This window comes from Oncorhynchus mykiss, chromosome 16, assembly GCF_013265735.2.
Source record: "Oncorhynchus mykiss isolate Arlee chromosome 16, USDA_OmykA_1.1, whole genome shotgun sequence".
NCBI lineage: Eukaryota > Metazoa > Chordata > Actinopteri > Salmoniformes > Salmonidae > Oncorhynchus > Oncorhynchus mykiss.
The window spans coordinates 1,445,366-1,457,618 of NC_048580.1; the positions used below are offsets into that span (position 1 = coordinate 1,445,366).

General features: G+C 46.7%; 1 protein-coding gene across 6 annotated transcripts in view; it reads left to right on the forward strand.

Moving 5' to 3' along the window:
- Positions 1-12,253, forward strand: part of lyst (lysosomal trafficking regulator) — a 242,383-nt gene that overhangs the window by 197,352 nt on the left and 32,778 nt on the right. For all 6 annotated transcript variants that reach the window (XM_036945914.1, XM_036945918.1, XM_036945917.1 and 3 more), the window contains 10 exons: positions 28-104; positions 354-542; positions 4,493-4,638; positions 5,709-5,870; positions 6,010-6,065; positions 6,140-6,292; positions 8,986-9,230; positions 9,360-9,426; positions 9,541-9,697; positions 10,617-10,757. In XM_036945914.1, coding sequence (XP_036801809.1) covers positions 28-104; positions 354-542; positions 4,493-4,638; positions 5,709-5,870; positions 6,010-6,065; positions 6,140-6,292; positions 8,986-9,230; positions 9,360-9,426; positions 9,541-9,697; positions 10,617-10,757 — 1,393 coding nt within the window. The remainder of the gene's footprint in view (positions 1-27; positions 105-353; positions 543-4,492; positions 4,639-5,708; positions 5,871-6,009; positions 6,066-6,139; positions 6,293-8,985; positions 9,231-9,359; positions 9,427-9,540; positions 9,698-10,616; positions 10,758-12,253) is intronic.

Sequence of the window (12,253 nt, forward strand, 5' to 3'; positions counted from 1 at the left end):
TCATTCATGTCCCGTTTCATCTCACAGGAACAGCTGAAATACGAGGCGGACGAGAAGAGCAGTAAACTGGCCTGGGAGAAGAAAATATCCAACACACAGAAAAGGTGAAGCATGATTGGTTCGTTAGACTCCAGAGTCGTGTCTTACCACCAGTCAGATCCTTACTTTCCACATACTTGTTCCCTCCATTTCTCTCAAAGCTCATTGGAGGAGGAGGTCAGAGGGAGGGACATCGGAATAGATCCTCAGCTCCGATGTACTTTGAGAGGAATTCAGAAACCAAGAACAGAGGCAAGGATTCCAGCTGACAATGTTTTAAACCAATGCATTGTCCGTCTCTCTCCTTTCTTCAGTCTGATCCAGCGTCTGGACGGCAAGTCCAAGGACATCTCTAAGATCGCAGCCGACATCACCCAGAATGTGTCTCTGAGACAGGGTATGGAGAGGAAGAAGGTGATCCAGCACATCAGAGGACTCTACAAGATAGACCTCAGCGCCTCAAGACACTGGCAGGAACTGGTGCAGCAACTCACACACGACCGGTGAGTACTGGGGGAGGGGTGTTACACTGAACAACTCACACATGACCGGTGAGTACTGTGGGAGGGGGGGGGTTACACTGAACAACTCACACAGGACTGGTGAGTACTGGAGAGGGGGGGGGTTACACTGAACAACTCACACAGGACTGGTGAGTACTGGGGGAGGGGGGTTACACTGAACAACTCACACACGACCGGTGAGTACTGGGGGAGGGGGTTACACTGAACAACTCACACAGGACCGGTGAGTACTGGGGAGGGGGGGGTTACACTGAACAACTCACACAGGACTGGTGAGTACTGGGGAGGGGGGGTTACACTGAACAACTCACACAGGACTGGTGAGTACTGGGGGAGGGGGGGTTACACTGAACAACTCACGCAGGACTGGTGAGTACTGGGGGAGGGGTGTTACACTGAACAACTCACACATGACCGGTGAGTACTGTGGGAGGGGGGGGGTTACACTGAACAACTCACACAGGACTGGTGAGTACTGGAGAGGGGGGGGGTTACACTGAACAACTCACACAGGACTGGTGAGTACTGGGGGAGGGGGGTTACACTGAACAACTCACACACGACCGGTGAGTACTGGGGGAGGGGGTTACACTGAACAACTCACACAGGACCGGTGAGTACTGGGGAGGGGGGGTTACACTGAACAACTCACACAGGACTGGTGAGTACTGGGGAGGGGGGGTTACACTGAACAACTCACACAGGACTGGTGAGTACTGGGGAGGGGGGGTTACACTGAACAACTCACACAGGACTGGTGAGTACTGGGGGAGGGGGGGTTACACTGAACAACTCACACAGGACTGGTGAGTACTGGGGGAGGGGGGGTTACACTGAACAACTCACACAGGACTGGTGAGTACTGGGGGAGGGGGGGGTGAGTTACACTGAACAACTCACACAGGACCGGTGAGTACTGGGGAGGGGGGGTTACACTGAACAACTCACACAGGACCGGTGAGTACTGGGGAGGGGGGTAGTTACACTGAACAACTCACACAGGACTGGTGAGTACTGGGGAGGGGGGGAGTTACACTGAACAACTCACACAGGACTGGTGAGTACTGGGGGAGGGGGGGTTACACTGAACAACTCACACACGACCGGTGAGTACTGGAGAGGGGGGGGGGAGTTACACTGAACAACTCACACAGGACTGGTGAGTACTGGGGAGGAGGGGGGTTACACTGAACAACTCACACAGGACTGGTGAGTACTGGGGGAGGGGGGGTTACACTGAACAACTCACACAGGACTGGTGAGTACTGGGGGAGGGGGTTACACTGAACAACTCACACACGACCGGTGAGTACTGGAGAGGGGGGGGGGAGTTACACTGAACAACTCACACAGGACTGGTGAGTACTGGAGAGGCCATCAGACTGTTAAACAGCCACCACTAACACTGAGTGGCTGCTGCCAACACACTGACACTGACTCAACTCCAGCCACTTTAATAATGGGAATTGATGGGAAATGATGTAAATATATCACTAGCCACTTTAAACAATGCTACCTTATATAATGTTACTTACCCTACATTATTCATCTCATATGCATACGTATATACTGTACTCTATATCATCGACGGTATCCTTATGTAATACATGTATCACTAGCCACTTTATACTTTATACTATACTATGCCACTTTGTTTACATACTCATCTCATTTGTACATACTGTACTCGATACCATCTACTGTATCTTGCCTATGCTGCTCTGTACCATCACTCATTCATATATCCTTATGTACATATTCTTTATCCCCTTACACTGTGTACAAGACAGTAGTTTTGGAATTGTTAGTTAGATTACTTGTTATTACTGCATTGTCGGAACTAGAAGCACAAGCATTTCGCTACACTCGCATTAACATCTGCTAACCATGTGTATGTGACAAATAAAATTTGATTTGATTTGAGTTACACTGAACAACTCACACACGACCGGTGAGTACTGGGGAGGGGGGTTACACTGAACAACTCACACAGGACTGGTGAGTACTGGGGGAGGGGGGTTACACTGAACAACTCACACACGACCGGTGAGTACTGGGGAGGGGGGGTTACACTGAACAACTCACACAGGACTGGTGAGTACTGGGGGAGGGGGGTTACACTGAACAACTCACACACGACCGGTGAGTACTGGGGAGGGGGGGTTACACTGAACAACTCACACAGGACTGGTGAGTACTGGGGGAGGGGGGTTACACTGAACAACTCACGCAGGACTGGTGATTACTGGGGGAGGGGGGTTACACTGAACAACTCACAAAGGACTGGTGAGTACTGGGGGAGGGGGGGGGAGTTACACTGAACAACTCACACAGGACTGGTGAGTACTGGGGAGGAGGGGGGTTACACTGAACAACTCACACAGGACTGGTGAGTACTGGGGGAGGGGGGTTACACTGAACAACTCACACAGGACTGGTGAGTACTGGGGAGGGGGGGTTACACTGAACAACTCACACAGGACTGGTGAGTACTGGGAAGGGGGGGGGGGAGTTACACTGAACAACTCACAAAGGACTGGTGAGTACTGGGGGAGGGGGGTTACACTGAACAACTCACACTGGTGAGTACTGGGGGAGGGGGGTTACACTGAACAACTTACACAGGACTGGTGAGTACTGGGGGAGGGGGGTTACACTGAACAACTCACACAGGACTGGTGAGTACTGGGGAGGGGGGGGGGAGTTACACTGAACAACTCACACAGGACTGGTGAGTACTGGGGGAGGGGGGGAGTTACACTGAACAACTCACACAGGACTGGTGAGTACTGGGGGAGGGGGGGAGTTACACTGAACAACTCACACTGGTGAGTACTGGGGGAGGGGGTTACACTGAACAACTCACACTGGTGAGTACTGGGGGAGGGGGTTACACTGAGCAACTCACACTGGTGAGTACTGGGAGTCTCCCACATAGAGTTAAACACAGCAATATCCATTATTCACCTTTGATGCAGAATAGGGGAGATTAAGAACCATGCACAATTATTCCTATCCGGCTCAAAAGACCATAAAAAATGACTCATGTAACAATATGCTATGAATGACTTGTTTACTGTTCTAATAATGTTGGTAACCAGTTTATAATGTTGGGAACCAGTTTATAATGTTGGTAATCAGTTTATAATGTTGGTAACCAGTTTATAATGTTGGTAACCAGTTTATAATGTTGGGAACCAGTTTATAATGTTGGTAATCAGTTTATAATGTTGGTAACCAGTTTATAATGCTGGTAACCAGTTTATAATTGAATGACTTGTTTACTGTTCTAATAATGTTGGTAACCAGTTTATAATGTTGGGAACCAGTTTATAATGTTGGTAACAAGTTTATAATGTTGGTAACCAGTTTATAATGTTGGTAACCAGTTTATAATGTTGGTAACCAGTTTATAATGTTGGGAACCAGTTTATAATGTTGGTAACCAGTTTATAATGTTGGTAACCAGTTTATAATGTTGGTAACCAGTTAATAATGTTGGTAACCAGTTAATAATGTTGGGAACCAGTTTATAATGTTGGTAACCAGTTTATAATGTTGGGAACCAGTTTATAATGTTGGGAACCAGTTTATAATGTTGGGAACCAGTTTATAATGTTGGTAACCAGTTTATAATGTTGGTAACCAGTTTATAATGTTGGGAACCACTTTATAATATAATGACTTGTTGCTAATACTATTTCCTGTGTATTTCAGTGCTGTGTGGTATGACCAGACTTGTTGCTAATGCTATTTCCTGTGTATTTCAGTGCTGTGTGGTATGACCAGACTTGTTGCTAATGCTATTTCCTGTGTATTTCAGTGCTGTGTGGTATGACCAGACTTGTTGCTAATACTATTTCCTGTGTATTTCAGTGCTGTGTGGTATGACCAGACTTGTTGCTAATACTATTTCCTGTGTATTTCAGTGCTGTGTGGTATGACCAGACATCGTACCCGACCTCCTGGCAGCTGGACCCTACAGAGGGACCCAACAGGGAGAGAAGACGGCTGCAGAGGTGTTACCTCACCATCCCCAACAAGTACCTGCTCAAAGACCGACGCAAGCCAGACGGTACTGTGACCCTAACCCCTAACCCTCACTCATAACCCCTAACCCATAACCCCTAACCCTCACCCCTAACCCATAACCCCTAACCCTCACCATCCCCAACAAGTACCTGCTCAAAGACCGACGCAAGCCAGACGGTACTGTGACCCTAACCCCTAACCATCACCCATAACCCCTAACCCATAACCCCTAACCCTCACCCCTAACCCATAACCCCTCACCCCTAACCCTCACCATCCCCAACAAGTACCTGCTCAAAAACCGACGCAAGCCAGACATACATTTTAAAATATAATAAGTCCGATCTTCAGCACCACTAGGGATGACATCCTAACAGCTGCAAAAAAATAGCTTTTCATGTTTTCCTTCATTTTCGCTTTTGAGAGCACTATCTGGAAACCCGCTATGAATCCAGCCTATCGATCCCGTCTGCCTGACCCCGTCTGCCTGACCCCGTCTGCCTGACCCCGTCTGCCTGACCCCGTCTGCCTGACCCCGTCTGCCTGACCCCGTCTGCCTGACCCCGTCTGCCTGACCCCGTCTGCCTGACCCCGTCTGCCTGACCCCGTCTGCCTGATCCCGTCTGCCTGATCCCGTCTGCCTGATCCCGTCTGCCTGATCCCGTCTGCCTGATCCCGTCTGCCTGACCCCGTCTGCCTGACCCCGACCGACTCTGCCTGTCTGACTGACCATGTCTGTCTATCTGCCTGTCTGTCTATCTGCCTGTCTGTCTATCTGCCTGTCTGACCCTGCCTGTCTGACCCTGCCTGTCTGACCCTGCCTGTCTGACCCTGCCTGTCTGACCCTGCCTGTCTGACCCTGCCTGTCTGACCCTGCCTGTCTGACCCTGCCTGTCTGTCTATCTGCCTGTCTGTCTATCTGCCTGTCTGACCCTGCCTGTCTGACCCTGCCTGTCTGACCCTGCCTGTCTGACCCTGCCTGTCTGTCTATCTGCCTGTCTGACCCTGCCTGTCTGACCCTGCCTGTCTGACCCTGCCTGTCTGACCCTGCCTGTCTGTCCCTGCCTGTCTGACCCTGCCTGTCTGACCCTCTCTGTCTGTCTGACCTTTCAGACCCAGCAGCGCGGGCTCCACTGTCCTTCCTGTTTGAGGATAAGACCCACTCCTCCTTCTCCTCCACGGTGAAAGACAAGGCCACCAGCGAACCAATCAGATTCACCAGACGCTGCATCAGTGTTGCTCCCTCTAGAGAGACCTCTGGGGAGCTGCTACTGGGTAAGGGACCACACACACACCACCTCCTAGCTTTATTGTCCAGTGAGTTTGTTCTGGACAAGGTCCCATTCAGGCTGCCTAAGGCTCTATTTCCTGGTGTGTACTCTTACTCACACAGTGACCTTTTGACCCCTCACAGGGAAGTCTGGGATGTACTTTGTGGAGGATAACGCAGCTGACGCCCATGACAACCAGGTAACCCTCTCTCTAAACCTGTACATTTAGAACAGAGATAGTGATGTTGTTGCTCACTGTGTGTGTTGTGACAGAGTGTCCACGGGGAGACGGAGGCAGCGTCATTCTCCTGGACCTATGAGGAGATTAAGGAGGTCCATAAGAGGTGGTGGCAGCTCAGAGACAACGCTGTAGAGATCTTCCTCACCAACGGACGGACTCTCCTGCTGGCCTTCCACACCACCAAGGTAGGGTGGACTAAAGAGCACAGGGTCTCCTGCTGGCCTTCCACACCACCAAGGTAGGGTAGACTAAAGAGCACAGGGTCTCCTGCTGGCCTTCCACACCAGGGTTGATAGTTCAACATCTCCCCATCTTTTGTAGATGTGTCTTTGTTCTTTATTTCTACTGAACACAAATATAAAAACGCAACATGTAAAGTGTTGGTCCCATGTTTCATGAGTTGGAATAAAATATCCCAGAAATGTTCCATATGTACAAAAAGCTTGTTTCTCTAAAATGTTGTTGCACAAATGTGTTTACATCCCTGTTTAGTGAGCATTTCTCCTTTGTCAAGATAATCCATCCACCTGACAGGTGTGGCATATCAAGAAGCTGATTAAACAGCATGATCATTACACAGGTGCACATTGTGCTGGGGACAATAAAAGGCCACTCTAAAATGTGCAATTTTGTCACAAACAATACCACAGATGTCTCAAATTTTGAGGGAGAATACAATTGACATGCTGACTGCAGGAATGTCCATCAGAGATGTTGCCAGATAATGTAATGTTCATTTCTCTACCATAAGCCGCCTCCGTCGTTTTAGAGAATTTGGCAATACGTCGAACCGGCTTCACAACCGCGCGTATGGAGTCGTGTGGGCGAGCGATTTGCTGACGTCAACATTGTGAACAGAGTGCCCCGTGGTGGTGGTGGTGGGGTTATGGTACGGGCAGGCATAGCTACGGACAATGAACACAATTGCATTTTACCGATGGCGATTTGAATGCATAACAATACCGTGACGAGATCCTGAGGCCCATTTGATTTTTATGGTTTCTGTACAACAGATGTACAGTTGAAGTCAGAAGTTTACATACACGAATGTTGGAGTCATTAAAACTCGTTTTTCAACCACTCCACACATTTCTTGTTAACAAACTATAGTTTTGGCAAGTCAGTTAGAACATCTACTTTGTGCATGACACAAGTCATTTTTCCATCAGTTGTTTACAGACAGATTATTTCACTTATAATTCACTGTATCACAATTCTAGTGCGTCAGAAGTTTACATAAACTAAGTTGAATGTGCCTTTAAACAGCTTGGAAAATTCCAGAAAATTATGTCATGCTAGAAGCTTATAATAGGCTAATTAATATCTTTGAGTCAATTGGTGGGGTACCTGTGGGTGTATTTCAAGGCCTTCCTTCAAACTCAGTGCCTCTTTACTTGACATCATGGGGAAATCAAAAGAAATCAGCCAAGACCTCAGAAACAAATTGTAGACCTCCACAAGTCTGGTTCTTCCTTGGGAGCAATTTCCAAACGCCTGAAGGTACCACATTCATCTGTACAAACAATAGTACGCAAGTATAAATACCATGGGACCACGCAGCCGTCATACCCCTCAGGAAGGAGACGCGTTCTGTCTCCTAGAGATAAATGTACTTTGGTGCGAAAAGTGCAAATCAATCCCAGAACAAAAGCAAAGGACCTTGTGAAGATGCTGGAGGAAACAGGTACAAAAGTATCTATATCCACAGGAAAACGAGTCCTATATCGACATAACCTGAAAGGCCACTCAGCAAGGAAGAAGCCACTGCTCCAAAACCGCCATAAAAAAGCCAGACTACGGTTTGCAACTGCACATGGGGACAAAGATCGTACTTTTTGGAGAAATGTCCTCTGGTCTGATGAAACAAAAATAGAACTGTTTGGCCATAATGACCATCGTTATGTTTGGAGGAAAAAGGGGGGAGGCTTGCAAGCTGAAGAACACCATCCCAACAGTGAAGCACGTGGGTGGCAGCATCATGTTGTGGGGGTGCTTTGCTGCAGGAGGGACTAGTGCACTTCACAAAATAGATGGCATCATGAGGCAAGAAAATTATGTGTACATATTGAAGCAACATCTCAAGACATCAGTCAGGAAGTTAAAGCTTGCTCGCAAATGGGTCTTCCAAATGGACAATGACCCAAAGCATACTTCCAAAGTTGTGGCAAAATGGCTTAAGGACAACAAAGTCAAAGTATTGGAGTGGCCCTCACAAAGCCCTGACCTCAATCCTATAGAAAATTTGTGGGCAGATCTGAAAAAGCATGTGTAAGCAAGGAGGCCTACAAACCTGACTCAAGTTAGACAATTTGACCCAAGTTAGACAATTTAAAGGCAATGCTACCAAATACTAATTGAGTGTATGTAAACTTATGATCCACTGGGAATGTGATGAAAGAAATAAAAGCTGAAATAAATCATTCTCTCTACTATTATTCTGACATTTCACATTCTTAAAAAAAAGTGGTGATACTAACTGACCTAACACAGGGAACATTTACTAGGATTAAATGTCAGGAATTGTGAAAAACTGAGTTTAAATGTATTTGGCTAAGGTGAATGTCATCTTCCAACTTCAACTGTACATATTGTTTACTGTCCCAGTCATGTTCTAATCCATAAATAAATCCATGAATTTATTTAATTTGACTGATTTCTTTATGAAATGTAAATTTAATTAAATTGTTGCATGTTGCATATATGTTTTTGTTCAGTATGTATGTAATATCCTGGCTAGCATTTTGTAGCATGTAGCAATGCTAGTGGAAAGTGATTGTATCAGCTAGCATAACATAACACAATACTGAGCTGCAGCTAGCTAAAAAGTGATGGCTAAAGTATTTCACATGCAATAAAACTAGATTTTACATTTCCGTAGTTCCGTGATGACGTGTACCACAACATCCTGACCTCCGACCTCCCCAACCTCCTGGAGTATGGTAACATCACGGCGTTAACACACCTGTGGGGCTCGGGGCAGATCAGTAACTTTGAGTACTTGACGCACCTCAACAAACACTCTGGGCGGAGCTTCAACGACCTGATGCAGTACCCTGTCTTCCCCTTCATACTGAAGGACTACATCTCAGAGACACTGGACCTGGGGGACAGCTCCATCTACAGGTCAGTTGTAGTACTAACACGGTTAGCTAAGAGTCAGTGTTATAACGAACCAACGTGTTAATTGGACCAAAGAAAAACAGAGAACAGGAAGTTTGACCTTTTCATTCTCTCTTTTTGGACTGTTTTCAGGAACCTGAACAAGCCCATAGCAGTCCAGTCTAAAGAGAAGGAGGATCGCTATGTGGACAATTATAAGGTGAACAGCTCAATGCAGCCTTACTGTGTTACTGCTTCTCTTGGATACGAGGTCAGTTTTTCAACTGTGTTCATTACACACGTCGCGTAAACTGGAGTTTCTACCCTCTTCCAGTATCTAGAGGAGGAGTATCGTAAGGGAGCGCATGATGACGACCCCATGCCTCCTGTCCAGCCGTACCATTACGGATCTCACTACTCCAACTCTGGCACTGTACTACACTTCCTGGTTCGCATGCCTCCATTCACCAAGATGTTCCTGGCCTACCAGGGTAAGACACCCACACAGATGTGTACTTCTAATGTAGCTCTCTTCTTTTAGGAATAGCTATTTTCATTCAGCAGCATATAAAAGATCACTGCCATCTGTATTGTGTTATTAGCGTGATCCTGAGGCTGATCACTGCCATCTGTATTGTGTTATTAGCGTGATCCTGAGGCTGATCACTGCCATCTGTATTGTGTTATTAGCATGATCCTGAGGCTGATCACTGCCATCTGTATTGTGTTATTAGCATGATCCTGAGGCTGATCACTGCCATCTGTATTGTGTTATTATCCTGAGGCTGATCACTGCCATCTGTATTGTGTTATTAGCGTAATCCTGAGGCTGATCACTGCCATCTGTATTGTGTTATTAGCATGAGGCTGAGGCTGATCACTGCCATCTGTATTGTGTTATTATCCTGAGGCTAATCACTGCCATCTGTATTGTGTTATTAGCATGATCCTGAGGCGGTTGTAGTGCCGTGTTCTGAGAACAACGTCCTGATCTAACTAAGACTGATCTGATCCAATGGCTGGCATGCATCAAAGGCTTCCTCTGATAGGCTTTCTCTCCCCCTTTTCACACTCAAACTTCTCTCTATCCCTCTGACTACCCCCTCTTCTCTTCCATTTATCTTCCTCTCAACCTCTCGTCCTGCTCCTCTCTGACTCCCCCCTCTTCTCCCTTTCCATATCTCTTCCTCTCTACCTCTCATCCCGTTTCTCTTTTCCTCTGCTCTTGTCTTTCTAATGCTCTTCCTCCGAAGCCTCTCATCTTCGTTGATAGAAGAGTAATTGAATTCAGAAGCGGTGGTTCACAAGGCAATGAAAGGAAGCCTGCTCATTCACCAAGATAAAGACACTGTGTTGGTCCTGTATCATCAGATCACAGGTTTAATTAGTTTGTGTGTGTGTGTGTTGCAGACCAGAGCTTTGATATCCCTGACCGGACGTTCCACTCTATGAATACAACATGGCGTCTCTCCTCGTTCGAGAGCATGACTGACGTCAAGGAGCTAATACCAGAGTTCTTTTACCTCCCGGAGTTCCTGGTCAACAGAGAGGGTAGGATTATAGACCACACACACAGACCTCTGTAACACAAAGAGTGCTTACCAGAGTTATATTACCTCTCAGAGTTCCTCGTCAACTGAGAGGGAAAGACGATATGATAATGGTGCCGGAGGGGATGGCTGCCATTTACGAGGTCCTAGCTATTATAATTTTTTTTTTTTCCCACATTTTTTGTAACTTATTTTGTACATAATGTTGCTGCTACCGTGTCTTATGACCGAAAAGAGCTACTGGACATCAGAACAGCGATTACTCACGTCGAACTGGACAACGATTTTTCTTTAATGAGTCTGACCTTGAAAGATATACTCCTTTGTCGAGACAAGGCCCAAATCCCTGTCATCAGCGTGAAGAAAATACAGAGAAAAGGGGAGGGCGGGGTGTCTTGTAAGAATTTGCCGGCGAGTAGGGAGTTGGAATCATTGGAAAACAAACTGTACGATCTACAATTAAGACTATTCTACCAATGGGGCATTCAAATCTGTAATATCTTATGTTTCACCGAGTCGTGGCTTAACGACGACACAGATAATATTGATCTGGCTGGCTTCTCAGGACAGAGCAGCTACGTCAGTCAGGGGCGGGGGTGTGTCTTTGTCAATAACACAGGGTGTGTCTTTGTCAATAACACAGGGTGTGTCTTTGTCAATAACACAGGGTGTGTCTTTGTCAATAACACAGGGTGTGTCTTTGTCAATGTCTAATATTAAAGAAGTATTGCTGTTCTGTTCGCCTGAGGTAGAATACCTCATGATAAGCTGTAGACCACACCATCTACCAAGAGGAGTTCTCATCTATATTATTCGTAGCTGTCTATTTACCACCACAAACCGATGCTGGCGCTAAGACTCCACTCAATGAGCTGTGTAAGGCCATAACCAAACAAGAAAATGCTCATCCAGAAGCGGTGCTCCTAGTGGCCGGGGACTTTATTGCAGGGAAACTTAAATCTGTTTTACCTCATTTCTACCAGCATGTCAAATGTGGAACCAGAGGGAAAAAACTCTAGATCACATGTTCTCCACACACAGAGATGCATACAAAGCTCTAGATCACCTTTTCTCCACACAGAGATGCATACAAAGCTCTAGATCACCTTTTCTCCACACAGAGATGCATACAAAGCTCTAGATCACCTTTTCTCCACACAGAGATGCACAAAGCTCTCCCTCGCCCTACATTTGGCAAATCTGACCATAATTCTATCCTCCTGATTCCTGCTTACAAGCAAAAATTAAAGCAGGAAGTACCAGTGACTCGCTCAATACGGAAGTGGTCAGATGACGCGGATGCTAACCTACAGGACAGTTTTGCTAGCACAGACTGGAATCTGTTCCGGGATTCTTCCAATGGCATTGGGGAGAGACCAGTCACCAGCTTCATCAATAAATGCATTGACGATGTATTTCCCACAGTGACTGTACGTACATATCCCAACCAGAAGCCATGGATTACAGGCAACATCTGCACTGAGCTAAAGGCTAAAG